The sequence below is a fragment of the Triplophysa rosa genome, linkage group LG19 (genome assembly GCF_024868665.1).
Source record: "Triplophysa rosa linkage group LG19, Trosa_1v2, whole genome shotgun sequence".
NCBI lineage: Eukaryota > Metazoa > Chordata > Actinopteri > Cypriniformes > Nemacheilidae > Triplophysa > Triplophysa rosa.
The window spans coordinates 7,052,753-7,068,207 of record NC_079908.1 but is presented as its reverse complement, the minus strand read 5'-3'; the positions used below and the strand labels follow the sequence as shown (position 1 = coordinate 7,068,207).

At 37.6% G+C, this 15,455-nt stretch overlaps 1 protein-coding gene across 6 annotated transcripts in view; it reads left to right on the top strand.

Annotated features, from left to right (window-relative positions):
• Positions 1-2,974: 2,974 nt before the first annotated feature.
• The window catches only part of dbn1 (drebrin 1), an 89,389-nt gene continuing 76,908 nt past the window's right edge, over positions 2,975-15,455 (top strand). For 4 of the 6 annotated variants that reach the window (XM_057359549.1, XM_057359554.1, XM_057359553.1 and 1 more), the window contains exon 1: positions 2,975-3,138. In XM_057359549.1, coding sequence (XP_057215532.1) covers positions 3,056-3,138 — 83 coding nt within the window. In that variant the 5' untranslated portion in view covers positions 2,975-3,055. The remainder of the gene's footprint in view (positions 3,139-15,455) is intronic. The other 2 variants (XM_057359550.1, XM_057359548.1) reach the window with 1 other exon arrangement.

Genomic DNA, 15,455 nt, shown 5'->3' with positions numbered 1-15,455 from the left:
ATTGTGGAGCCTGGGCTGTTAGGAGGGTGAAGGGCTACGCAAGCACTATGGCTTATTTCTGTGCGGGGGGGGGGGGGGGGGGAAGGTGTTCGTGGCACACATTACTAACATACACTGACCCATGCTGTGACCACCAAACCCTGATTTTGTGGGGATTGGAGGGAATCCAATGGTGCTGTAGGCTGTTAAGAGGTTGTTAAGTTATACTATAAGGTGTGCTTTCTGTTTACTTTGTTGTTCGCAGCACAAGATATCTCTTAAAGAAACAGTTCACCCCAAAATGAAAATTCTTTCATCATTTACTCACCCTCGAGTTGTTCCAAATCTGCATGAATTTCTTTGTTCTGATGAATACAGAGAAAGATATTTGGAAGAATGCTTGTAACCAAACAGTTCTTGGCCAACATTGACTTTGAATTTTCTGTTATTTTTTTACAGATTTTCCACGTAAAATGTAACCCCCCCGAAATGTAAGATGTTTTATGTATTTTTTATAATATGATAAAAAAACGTAAAATTACAGAAAAACAAAAACATACAACAAGAAAAACAGGAAAAACATGAAATTTTACAGTGAAGAAACGTTATTTTACCATTTTTTTATCTTGTGCCCCAGAAAATTTCATTTTTTTTAACAAGATTTATTTTTTTTACAGTTTTTTAAATACGGTCAAAACTGTAAAATTACAGAAAAAGACAGCAAATTTACAAGAAAAACAGGAGAAACAATTATATATATTATATTATAAATATATATATTTTTGTCACTCCAGCTGACAGAAAATGTCCCTTTTTTTACAGTAGTAGGAAACTTTACGATGGCAGTCAAAAGTGCTCCAGAACGGTTTGCTTTCCTAAATTCTTCCAAATATCTTATTTTGTGTTTATCAGAAAAAATAAATGTATACAGATTTGAAACAACTCGAGGTGAGTAAATGATGACAGAATTTTCATTTTTGGGTGAACTGTTTCTTTAAAAATGACTTTGTCCTACAACTTACTCCTACAAGTTTGTGTGAATTTATATGTATCTGTTATTATTATATCTGTTTACAATCTTGGTATTTCTACCATGACCTAGATAACTTCTGTTGCCTTCAGCTTTAATGCACTGTGGCAACAGCACTGCATCAGACTTGACAACATCTGCCAGCTATGTGTTCCAAGTACAGTTTGACAGAAGCCTGCAGCTCTGACTGTAGGCCCTGGAGCACTCTCTCTACTTTACATTTTACACTCAAACAGACAGTCAAAAACCATGAAATGGCTTCTTTTTAAAATGAGTAAAGATCAGCTGTCGACAGTTCGGATGGTAGAAAGGAAAAAGTTCATGTTTACCCTGAGAGATGATGTTCGCTGAGCGTTCTGTTTAAAGACAACCATGTTATACTCACCGTCCTAATAAGTAGACAACACAGCTCCTTCCGTCCCATATACAGTATGCATCCCCCATGCCACAAATCATAGAGGAAATATTAATCACAAAATCCTCTAAGCGTCTTATCTCAGAGACACAGCAGATAAGAGGGACAGGTCAAACCATTGATTCATGCACGTCGCTCTGAATTGGTTTGTCACTATTATTTTATCTTAATGTTTTTCATTCTGGAGATTTAAATGTGTGATTCAAGTCTTTGAATTTAGATTTAGCATTTTGAATAGATTTTTAAAAAGTAATTTTTATAGTTAGAACACTATTTCATTCATAATGTTATTTAGAGTGCTGTTTATTTTAAGAATATATGCACATATTAGTAGTATAAAAGGTCTATTTTAATCAGAATTTATGTATGACTCTTTTATATCTGCACCGATGTGTAAAAGTTATTTTTATAGTTAGAATATTATATCATTCATTAATGTTACATTGGGGCTGTGGAATGGATATAGTTCACCCAAAAATGAAAATTCTGGAATCGTTTACTTGTTTCTTTGTTCTGATAAACACAAATGAAAATATTTCTTCCAGTAACCAAACAGATCTCATCCCCCATTGAATCCCATATTATTTATTTTCCCTACTATGGCAGTAAATGGGGGATGAGATGTGTTTGGTTACTCACATTCTTCCAAATATTTTTCTCTGTGTTTAGCAGAACAAAGAAATGTATACAGGTTTGGAACAATCTGAGGGTGAGTAAATGTTTTTTTTTTGAGGTGAACTATCCCTTTAATTGTTTTTAGAATAGACGTTTTTTATATTTTATAATGTAAACATATAATTTTATATCTGATTTATTCAGAATTGTTGTGTCTATAGCTAGAAAAGTATATGGTTTATTAATAATATTACATGATAAGCTATTTAAAGTCACCATGAAATAAAACAGGAAATTTTCTTTTTACACAGTGTTGCAGTGATTATTATAAATGATGTAGGCTATCTGTGCACACCATTATTTTCTCAAAATTAATTTGTACTTGTAATCTTTAATGAAAAACATTAAGCTCCTCTCCCCCTCTCAACAACAACTCGTCGCCACATGACGTCAGCAACAAAAAAGAGGTAGGACTATACTCACTGTCCAATGACCAGGCATTTTTAGCCCTCCCCTCCAGGCCCAACTTACAACAAACCAATAAAAAAGGGAAAGGCTAAATAAAGCCCCTCCCTACACTTTATCCAAATGTCAGAAGCCGTTTCACTCGGATATACGTCACGATACGGAAAAGAAGTCAATCAAAACTTCCATTTCATGGTAACTTTAAATATATATTAATAACATAAAATTGTCTGTTTTATATCCAAATCAAATATAATCGTTATTTTACGGCGTATTTTTTATAGTTTTATAGTTTATTAATTATAAGAAATTAGGGCTGTTTATAATTATTTTAGAATAGACACGTTTATAATATGTAATATTATCTATCTTTGTTTATATCTAAGGATATGCTTGTTTAATGAACGTATACTTCGGCGCTAGGACCTCGCGGCTCTGCAGTGAGCGACAGCAGCGTCTCTTTGTTCCATCTCTCCTCCTCGCTCTCCGCAGTGACTCGCGCGCGCTCCCATCATCACCGCTACACTGGTCTGGATGAGCAGTGCAGCAACATGGCTGTGAATCTCAGCAAGAACAGACTGGCCCTCTTAACAGCCTACCAGGACGTGATCAACGAGACGTCTTCAACTGACTGGTAAGAGAAATAAAGCGGATAAATGAGTTTCAGGACGCGTTTACTGCGCTGCACAGACTCGAAACTTCTATTGAAACTCTATGCGGATGGTTGCACTAGAATGGGATGTGCGAGCCAATGCGTCTGGGATGGATGCTCGGTCTTCCTCTTTAACACGTTTGGGTGCTGTATTTGGATATAATGATCATATTTTACAAGCGAAATGTTTGAATGGGCTTTTAAAATGTAAATGTACATTTATGCATTTGGCAGACGCTTTTATAAATGGTAATAAGCATATATTTTGTAGGCCTATCCTTTAAAAATGCATACTAATGCATTTTTGGCTTCGTTTTATGCTTCTTTGCTGTAGTCCAGAGTTTACAGTAGATTGCAGTTTTTGTTGTGACCTCCAGAGAGTTGTGCAAGGGATTCTTCACTGTTTGCTCAGTTCAAGGGAGTCTCCTCCACAGCTCTCATGATTCGTCCATATGATCACATGTTTGTGAAAACCCAAATATTTGCAGCTCTCGGCCCTGGTTATCCATTTATCCCAATCTTTATAAGAGTCCATGGACAGGATCCTCTCCATTTGCATCGCAGCCAGAGATGGGCGAGGCAAGAGGTGTCAGTCAGTCTCTTCTTTTATTGTGTGAGCTCATCCTTCTCTTCATGGTACCTCTGTTCTAACCGTCCCAAACTATTTGAGATCCCTGTAGTGTGTTTTTGTTTTCTGTTTACGGTACACAGTCCAGGTATCATTTCTCTTTGTGTTGAAATGAAACTGGTTTGTAGATCTCGGGCGCAACTGTTTTTCAGAGAGCACGTGTTCGGTACGGCACTGTTGGTTCATCACCCCTGCAGGACTGGTGTTATTACTGGAGTGTTGTTTTTAGGAGAGTCATTCTCAGAAAATGTTTCTTTTTGTCATGTGAGAGGGTCAAGGAGAATATTTTTGCCACTGGAAATTCTTTTTTTGTTGGCTGAATGATTTATTTAACAGACAGCGTGTCTCCCCGTGTCGTTTTCTTTTGTGCAAAACGAAATATGATGTGTAACTGTGGCCATTATTACACAGCTCTCTGGAACACTTGATTCTGATTGGTAGTTTCAACCATCATGGTCCGATATTTCTCAATGATGACCATCCAAGGCTTAAGTGATATCTGTTCACTCATCCGGGCTACTGGTGCAGTTTCATGTCCAAATACTAACTAAAGGGGTATATCTGTGTTAAAAGATGGTTATGTGGTTGTTAACGCAAAATAAACCCCTTCAAGGGTGAGACAAGACCCCTGTGACCAGCTAACTGTTCATTATTTTATGATTTCTAATCCTGCTTATGTAAATATCAGTATTGCCACTGGCCATTTAAAAAACATACTGAGCAAATGGTCATTCCCTCCTTAAAAAACATACATATATGCATATTGTGTAAATATTAGGCTTATAATAAGACATCACTCAATCAAAGCCAGTCCAAAGATTTACAATCTGTCCAATTGATCAGAATACAGTAGCTACAATACTACATTCAAAAAAGAAAACAGAAGATTCAGATGCTGTCATTTCCCTTTAGATGTTTGTTTCCTGTATCAACGCTCTGTCATTTGCTCGATTAGATGCTTGTTACTTTGAATAACCACCGGGGGTGGACGCTGCAAACCGCTGCCTTCCTCTCTGCTCACCTTTAAACCTCAGTCTAAACAATGTCTCCGTCCTACGTGCTCGCAAACACACAACTATACCAAACACAACTCTTCTGTTTCCTGTAAGTGAAGTTCATAATAGGCTTTAAACCCACATAGTTGACCTTATTACCTCACAGAGTGAGGCTGTCCATGTTTGAGCAAACTCGCATTCCTCTTCCTGGTATTCATCCATGTGGCGTTAAGCCTCTGTATCTGTGAAACTGTAACAGAAAACAAAACTGTGGTCAGCAGTACTTACTACAGTGTTACGCAGTAGAGAACTGAACAAGTAGCTGTAGATAAACAGAACCTGGTGGGATACATCAAGCGTTGAAATCAAATTGTCTTGAGAGCATGTGCAAAAAGATGGTGGATGGGTTGTGCGTGGAGCTGTGGTTGTGAATTCTGGGTCTTAGATTTTGTGTTTTGCTCTGGGCTCCTTTCTTTCAAAAGAAAGATTTAAAAATGGTTCCCCAACTACCTACCTCGCTGGTTTTACCTCATTCGTTGGTTAGATGATTGTCATTTTTGTTTTCTGATGTGTGGAGAGCCGTAGGCTTCACAAAAGATAGGCTTTTGAAGTTGGGCAAACCAAGGGGATGCAAGGCCAGTTGGGATAGAGTTGGATATCAGAATATTCTCAAATATCAAACAAGAATGGTCGCAAAGAATGTTTAGGCCGCCGATCTGAAGAAAGCACCTGGACATTTGATCCGCATAACTTGTTATCTCTTCAAGATGAAGGATCTTTACCCTGAAGTGTGGTGGAGGTGGTGGCTTATGACCGGTCACCTATCAGTTTATATCAGCTCTCTTTATGACGAAAAGCATGTCAGGTTTCTACAAAAAAATCTCCTAAAAGGGCTGCAGTCTTGTAAATAGAATCTGATCAATTAGATTCATAGAAATGGTTTTAAATCAGTGATTTTGCAGTCAGAATGTCTTTCGTTCTTTGTGACACCTACCAGGGTTGCCAGATCTGCTTGGCAAAAACAGCCCAATAGCCCAAAACTATCCAATGATCCCAGCCCAAATACCAAAATTCAAAGTAATTTCACTTTTAAAATACTTAATAAATAATCATAAATACTTATTTTACTGGTATACATTACACACATTTTTCGTGAAAATCACTGCATGTGATCATATTTCATGGGTTATTTCACCTAGCGTTGGGTCAAAAATAGACAATCCCAACTATTGAGTTAAATTAACCCAGCAAATGTTTATACAGTATTCCAACAATGGGTTAAAACAAACTAGCAGTTTAATTTATAACACATTTTTGGTATTTTTTTGGTTATAACTCAAGTGTTGGGTTGAAATAACCCAAATTGTTTTAGGGCGTAAGACTGCCGATGAACCAGCTCTTTCCACCATTAACCATGGAATAAAAAACAACCAGTGGGAACGGTTTTAAAAAGAAGCGCAACGGCAAACGGCAGACCTGGCAACCCTGCTTTCATAATCAATTTCACACATCTATGATGAACACAGTGTGCATATTCCACAATCAAAGTTTTGTATAACAATTTGTTTGGGTTGTTATTAATGATCGAATGTTTTGGTTCTTCATTCTTGAATCTAAAACGAATGTGTAGAATAGCAGCAGCGCTGTGGACCAGCACACACGGTAAATTCGGCGCTGTTGATTTGTGGGACCAACAGTAATCTCACTGCAGGGCATCACAGCACAGGATGTCTTGTGTAACACTGCAGCAGGAAAAGACAGGAAAAACACACTTCTCACAGATCCTGCTTGTTGTTTTTAAGCAAGTTACGCAGGTTTAAATAATGAAACTATTTTTTGCAAACTATAGTGACATAGGTCTTATGAAAGAGAAGATTGCAAACAGGAATTAAGACTTAAATCAAGAAAATGCAGAAAAGGTACAGTGTTGAAACATTTTACATTAGTCTGGAGATATTATAGGTACACAAACGGCAGAGAAAAAGGCAAAATGTGCATTTTCTTTTATAAAACGACAAATGGGAGGATTGTTCAGAAAAGTATTATTCCTCACTTTTTAGTTCTGCTTACTCACATAAATTAAAGTAAAAATAGACACAAATGTGACTATTGCTTAAATTGTCATTATACAGCAGCAGTGCAGTGTTGGCTTGCTCACCGGGAGACTGCATTTATTTATTTATTAGATATTATTTATTAGAATGATCTTGCTTGGTCTATAAACACCATGCACTGTGCTGTGTTTTACCTTTCTGTGTTTTTCTTATTTGCTCCTGTAAAGCTGCTTTGGAACAATGCACATTGTGAAAAGCGCTATATAAATAAAATTGAATTGAATTGAATTAAAGCTGTAAAATCATGGGATAATATTCCTCAGATCATTTGGTCTAAGAAGAATTTCAGGCGAAATGTTTTTCTTCATCTTGACTTGAGCATCTTGGCAAACTTAAGCACAGTTTGAGATATTGTTAGTGTTTCTTCTGAAACTTAAGACGTGAGATGAGCAGCATCTGAAAAGGAGGCGTGAGCAAACGAGACTTAAGTAAAAGTCTTCATCTGAACTCGTTGTCTAGGAGAAACAACTGAGATATTAAAGAGATCTCATTTAATTACATTTTCCCAAATATGACGCAACAGATATGCTTTTCTGGAAGCATCGTCTCTTGGTGCGGTGTGAGTCGCATTTCTTTCCAAAAACGAAACAGACAGAAGCGTTTGCCATGGCAAAACACAAGCATTGCCTCTTCAGCAAGAAGTTTGTCTGTTCAGCAGAGCTCGAACCCTTTTGGTTTTTGTTGAAGTCTTCTGAGCATAAAGAAAGCACACACAAACCCCAGAGACAACTCTCCTGTTTGCATTCAGCTGCCAAGAAATGTCACGGAAACCAGAGCGAGGACTGGAAATTCACAGTTCACGTGGGGTAGCAGACGCTATAAAATAAAAACCGTTTCCCTAAATGTGTGGTGCAAAGTCCAGACCTCAAACTTACCTGCAGGGAGTTAAAATCACTTGAGTCTTGCAGTCTGAATCCTGCATTCCTTCTGAATCAGGTCAGTATTTTAATCATCCACAGCTATCCATCATGAAGAACCAGGGATGGGCAAGATACTCTGAAACTTGCCGAGCTACAGCTTACTCATAATGTAGAGCATCCTTCTAAAGAAAATAGATAAAAGATGGATATACAGTAGATATAATGCATATTTTTCAACAGTTTGAACGAATCTGTATAGCACATGTTTATTTCATCTGCCAATCATTCATTCAGTCAGAAAATCGTTTTTTTCACATGAAAAATCGAAACAAACTAATATACCGATCCTCAGCGGAAGAATCAACATTGATTTGAAAACAGGTAAAGTACTGTAATTCTCCTTAAAATACATATATATACAATACCGCTTCAGCCGTACGATCACACATTTGTGCGGGCAAAACTGCCACCCACAGCGTACCATCACATACAGTATTGTATGTGTGATTTATAAACAAGTGGTGACGTCACAAGTTGCTTATATCGCAGGTTATGTGGGTTTCACTCGCTACTCAAACGGTCTTTTGAGTATGTTTATTCATGTCATAGACCAGGGGTTTTCAAACTTTATGATGCCAAGGACCCCCAAAATGATGAACCTTTTGTGAGGGACCCCCTTTTCTAAAATATTTATCAATCTATATTTTTTTCTGTGTAAAGAAACGTTTAAAAATTTGTTGGATAAATAGTAAATAGGATATTATAAAGACAACACATTGTTTCTAAACCTAAATATTCGGCAACAATTTCACTTTGAGTCCGAAAAAAGAAACTATAGTGAGAAAAACTCACTAGCTTAAAAGCAGATAAACACTGTGGACTTTTATCATTTTTCACTTAATCTTTTTTTTCTAGAAAATTGCCCCCCTTGCATCCTTCTGGAGCCCCCCTGGGGGTCCCTGGACCCCAGTTTGAAAATAGACTACCGAACAATGACATAAGCAATTTTTCAATGAATCACTAGTGATTGCTAGTCATTTTTGTTCTTTTCAACAGAAGCACCTTAAATAGTGCACTTACTGCCTTCGTCTATTAGCACAAATTATCAGCACTGTACCAACGTATCCTAGTGCGTATCCCTTCCCTTGTATCAGCTTTAAGTTTATTAGTTTTCAACTTGTTTTCAAGGGTTGCTATTTTTAGCTAGTTGTTCCCCAACACTGTTGTGTCCCATGTTTTGTGCTCTTAACTGTACTCTGTAAAAACTGTAAAAACAATGGATGAAATGGTTATAATGGGAATTGTATTGGTTTTAATGGAAACTTTAATGGTGTCTACTGGTATATTGGTGAGATGTTATCTGGCACATGGAAATCAATAGAAAACCATTAAATCGGATTGGAATAATTAAAATGAAATTTGTAATGGTTTTAATGGAAAAAGCTAATGGTTCATAATGGTATTTTAATGGAAACCATTAGAATTTCTGTCATGGTTTCTATAGGTTTTTTTCAGCAGGGTCTGCAAACTTTTCTTAAATCATAGGCGCACTCTTTAAATAACATAAAGACACAAGTATAGTAGTGAGGCATACTGTATGAACCTCAGTTTGAGTGTGGAGTAATAGATGGGAATACATGCAGCGTTATGATTCTTCAGACACAGTGATGGGTGCTGTGTGGGTAGATGAATCTTTGGCTCCTCTTTTGATGGACTCAAGGCTGTTTGTGAAAGGCAGCTGATTCAGATCATGGCTCTCTACTTTTCTTTCTCGTGGGTCTGTGAGTGGCAGATATTAATGACAAAGGCGGCTCCTATCCTGCCTGTTGACCCGTGACATTACAGGAGTGCAAACATGTCCGCCTCCAAGCTCTGATAAGATGCAGGCCACAACTTTCTCAAGTAACATGTCTTCCGGAATTTACATTTTTAACAGCGGATAAGAATTGTTCAAAAGTTTATTTCCTTTTTTTAAACAATTACCGTTCATCTGATTTTTTTTCTATAAGAAAGCTATACTTAGGGCTCCAACGAGTAGTCAATTTAAAGCGATAATGAAAATAACTGTCATTATTGAGTTGTTAGATCTGTGTTTAGATTTGAGCTTTTATACTTTGTACTTTTTTCCCACAGTGTATTGTGTGGTTTAACATTTTTAGTTTGACAGCATTCACACATTGTTTGGCATTGGACAAAATACTGAAAATACATTTTGGTTTCTTGATCTTTTTAATCGAATTATTCTGAATCTACCAAGTGGATTGTTTTCGGCAGCTCTACTTAAAACTGCAGATGTTTAAGAAAAGAAATGGCACAAACCTCTTTCTGTTGTTTGTTCTCCTAACTTCAGAATTTGTGCTTCAATATTTACAATCAACTGGAAATGAAACAAGACTGAAAAAATATACTTCTGTCTTCTTTGTTGTATTGGTCATGGTTTGTTATTATGACTCCTTTTTGCCAGCTTATGGTTTTTAAGGCCGGTCAAGCGTTGATTTACTAATGTGCGGTATCAAAAGTGCGTTAGAGGCTGACACTGCATAAAACAGTAAACCGTTCAGGATTTGTGTTTGTTTTGGCAAAATCAAAATCTTGCAGGCTACACATCCATCCACACTTTTCCAAAGATGCTACACAATTTAAGAATGTGAAACAATACAGGGTTTTTCCTGGCTCAAAATGAGGCGGAGGTGGTGCCATCCTTATCTTGTACACACACACACACACACACACACACACACACACATGTTGGGTTTTTTTATGGGGACATTCCATAGACGCAATGGTTTTTATACTGTACAAACTGTATATCATATTCCCTACCCCTAACCCACCCCCTAAACCTAACAATCACAAAAAACTTCCTGCTCTTTTAGATTTTCAAAAAAGTTAATTCTGTATGATTTATAAGCTTGTTTCCTCATGGGGACAAAAAAATGTCCCCACAAGGACAAGGGTTTTGGATATTGCCATCTTTGTGGGGCCATTTTGTCCCCATACCGTAGGGTTTACCCTCCCCCCCCACACACACACACGCACATGTCTGGTTTACTATCCCCGTGGGGACAGTCCATAGGCGTAATGTTTTTTATACTCTACAAACTGTATATTCTATCCCCTATCCCTAACCCTATCCCTAAACCTAAAGATCATAGAAAACTTTTTGCATTTTCAGATTTTTAAAAAATATTGTTCTGTACAATTTATTAGCTTTTTTGCCCATGGGGACCTCAATTTTGGTCCCCACGGTGACACGAGTCCCCATGTGTTGGTGTGCATTCAGGTTTAGGTCCCCACCGGGATATACAAACATGAACGCACGCACACGCACGCACGCACACATGTCTGGTTTGTTATCTCCGTGGGAACAGTCCATAGGCGTAATGTTTTTTATACTGTACAAACTGAATATTCTATCCCCTATCCTTAACCCTACCCCTAAACCTAAAGATCATAGAAAACTTTTTGCATTTTTAGATTTTTAAAAATTATCATTCTGTACAATTTATAAGCTTATTTGCCCATGGGGACGTCAATTTTGGTCCCCACGGTGACATGAGTCCCCATGTGTTGGTGTGCATTCAGGTTTAGGTCCCCACTGGGATATAAAAACATGAACACACGCACACACACAGGCACGCACGCACGGCCTACCGTACCTTTAAGTGGCATAACCAAACACTTTACATATTAAAAGATAAAAATTTGATGAAAATGACAATTATTAAGTTAAATAAAACATTACTTTTATTTAACCAAACAGAAAGCTTTGTATCCTTTTCAACTTACTTTTCAGCCCACAATAGCCAACTAACTTAACCAGCCTTACTAAATGAGCGCTGCGCATTCACATCCTGTGTTCTCTTGTGGTTTACTGAGCTTTGAATGATTCACTGATCTTTTACATTCGCTAGTGACTGAAAAGTTTCAACAGTTCAAACGGATCGGTTCAAATGAGTCATTTGTTTGCGATGTGGATTCATACTGGCGAACTCGCTGTGTACAGTACTGTGTATAACGCTGATTCAATAAGCCAACTGCACAGTTATTAGCATTATACAATGATGTCCGCCACGTTAATTTAAGAAACCTTTTAAGAAATTGAACGTACTTGGTTGCAAAACAAACAATATTCCCCTGAAAAGCCGTGAAACAGCTAATACAGCTCGTATTAGCTCTTGTACTGCGACTCTTCAGCGCCTCACTGGGCTGATAACGAAACAGCGCCTCCCTTGTGGCGTAATGCCGCAACTGCAGTTACAAATGACAGTCTGTTGAATACACACAGTGTTTTTTGTGAAGACACCCGACATAATTTTGGCGAGAGACTGAGGCGGCACGAAATTTGACGGAGGCGGCCGCCTCAAATTTTTCTATGCAGGAAATACCCTGCAATAGCAGACGTTGTGGAAAGAGCATTAAGTAGGTTTCTTGCTGAGTGACATATCCAGAAACATATATTTTGTTCTAGATGCATCATCAGGTTTTGAATGTTGTTTGTTTATGAAAGTGAAATGATTCATCTCAGATGGAATTGCTTGTGACCTCTCATGAACATCTGGTGGTACATTCTTGCCTTGAATTCAGTGCATCATTGAGATGTTGGTCCTTGTTGATAACGATGAGCGTCTTTACACATCTGGACTGACCGATAGGCTGAGCCATAAGATTATATCTGAATGATAGGATGAAAACAACTCGGCTAAAGTGCTTGTGTGGATACTAGTCAAAGAAGTTCTGGGGGAGATACTGCATGTAATGTTAGCCTTTGATTTATTTCTGTTTCTAAGCAATTCACCTTCAAAAAACCTGCCCACCAGTGATGTATTAACCAGGTTTGCAGTACGTTTGATAATGAAAAGGTTTAATCTTTGGTCAAATGTTTGAAAGCACCAAAAGGCCATTGAGGGCTCGTTTCATCATATGATGATTCGATATTACGAAAGGAAAATTCATCCAGAAATGCATTAGACAAAAGGAGCTTTCAGAGAGGAAATCCCACTGGGTTCTGACCTGCTGGAACCCCCCATCAGGAAACTCTTCTGCTAAAATAAGTTTCCCAGTTTCTTTCCTGACTGGCAGCTCCTGACGTCCCTACATCAAAAGCTCTTTGGCACCGGTCCTTCCATTCATGTCAGTTTTTTTCGCTGGGCTAATATTGGCAGTGAACAGAAGACGGACATGTTGCTATGCCTGTCAATATTTGTGCTAGTTCACTTTCCTGTTTAATCTCAAAATCAATTTACAGTAGACGGATTCTACTTCTATCATCAACCATTTATTCAGAATACGTTTATCTTAAGTCTAATTAGACATAAAGATTTTTTCTGTCTTTTGAGAACCTGTTTGTATTTGGAAACAGAGAATGGGTTTAAAATGGTTTCAGTATGTTGTGGGACGAAGTAGATGTATGGATGGCTGTTGGTGAGCAGCTGAATTCACTTTGGATCACATGATTTGCCAACACATTCACTTGTTGAGCTATAGTTCTGATGCTTAGTGTCTTAAATACTAAAGGCTCATTCACACCAAAGAGGATAAATAAAAAAGAAATTAAGAGAAAAGCGGAAGAACAATATCATTGTGTTCAATGTCATTTTTTTCAAACCCTGATAAAACACTGACATTTGAATTGAAAAAAAGACTTAAAACAATGTTATCGTATATCGTATTTGAAGCTAATATAGTTATCATAACATCTAGCTTTACAGTTAACATTTTCATTGTGTGAAATAGCTTTGACTGAAAGACATGTACACAGGCATTATGCCACGGTCAAGCTAGACTTCTATTCAGACTGGAAACGCAAGTTCAGTGAAAAAACACATTTCACTGCCTTCCAAAGGTTAAATTTGGTGAGCTCTGACCTGTCAATTCATATCACATGACGATGTGTGACTTATAAACACCATGGCGTGACCTTTTCATTTGGAGGAAATGCTTATAATAATAATTTCACACAATACAATTTTCTACAATACAGCTTTAAAATAACGAAAACAACAATAACAGTGCATATACAGTACGTTGGAATCCATGATGTGTATAGGGGTGACGGCCACATATGCTTAAAGAAGAAATTGTCTTGTGCTTGTGAAATAACTGCTATGTTTCACTAGAATGGATTCTGTTGAGTCTGCACCAAGTTGATTTGCAGAAAGTGAGCTACGTTATTAAATTGTTCCAGAGGTTTACTTGTAGCGTCTGTAAGAGGACATCATTGCATTACTGAGATTGAATCTATTTTTAGAGTTGTTCTTCAATCAAGGTCATTCATCACATGCCCCTCATGAAGGATCTCAATAACCGATTGCACAAAGATCCAGTTTCCTCGCTTATAATATCAATGGGGTAAATGCACATGGGACGATGACGTACTTCCGCTAAAATCTCAGCCAGCTAGATCACTTCCGCTCTTATAGCACTAAGTTGATTTTTCACCACGTGATAACGATGTGTTTAGTAAGAAAACATTCAAATTTCGGCGACCCGATAGCGCTACGGGTGAGCATTGTTACGTACGTGCCTCTGTGATCATGCCTCTAGTAAGTGCAAAAGTTCACTTTGCTTTTTTTCGTATTTGTTAATGTACCTTGAAACGGATAGCCTGAAGTGCTTCTCCTTTTTGGTTGTCGACGTATGGCGACATGTTTGATCAGATATTTACTGCATTTTATAAGCCAGAAATTCAGTATTGAGCAGAATTAAGTTTAGCCTTTTGGTTCAGCCCTCCACTACAGTCCCATTTCTAATGTAGCCCTTTGGGATTAATTGCACACACCTGAATTATAGAGGAATAATAGAAAAAATGTCAGGAATAAAAATAATGTATACTGTAAATTATTATGGCTAATAATGTGTCTTATGACAGTGTGCAAATGTTTCGCCATTTTTTTTGTTCAATATAAAAGTGTTTACAAAACACAGGTTAGAAGGAATTACATGTCCATACACTACAGTAGTTATCAAATTTCAGTTTGGAATAAATAAAAAAGGTTTAACTCGAATAATATGCAGCCCTTAACATGGATTCGAAAACTTGACGTGGCCCTCGATGTAAAAAGTTTTGCCCATTCTTGAATTAAACTCGTTGTTGATCATAATCCTTTGTGCATCCTGAAGTGAAAGGCCATTGTTCCCTATGGCGTCGTATGTAACAGCCTGGCTGAGATTTTAGCGGAAGTACGTCATCGACCTGTATGCGTATACCCCATTAAGAACAGTTATCATTTCTGTAAATCATAATCCAATTCGTAGAGAAGAACTTTATGATCATTACTTTCTGAATTTGACATATTGAATCCCATACAGCAAAAGTGAAACATAACGCATTTGTTCAGTCTATATATTAACCCTGGAAACTGATAGTATGTATTTATTTATATACTTTTGTTAATGATATGCGTCCTCACTGATTCGGTTATATTCAGTTTAATGTGACGTTTAGTTTGATTTGTTGAAATAAACCATACTAGAGGTGATGTTAGCTTTGGGGGTGGGAGGGCTGGAGTCACAGTGAGTTCTCAACGTCCCTGTGACGTCCATCTGGCTGTGTGCTTAGCCTCGCTCGCATCCACAGTAACATTTGCTATGATTAATCCTGAATCCTGCAATATGAAGCGTTTGCTTGCCTGTCAGCTGATTTTAGGGATTTAGAGCAAAAATCACACACTCCTAAATGTTCATCCACCATGCTGAATTC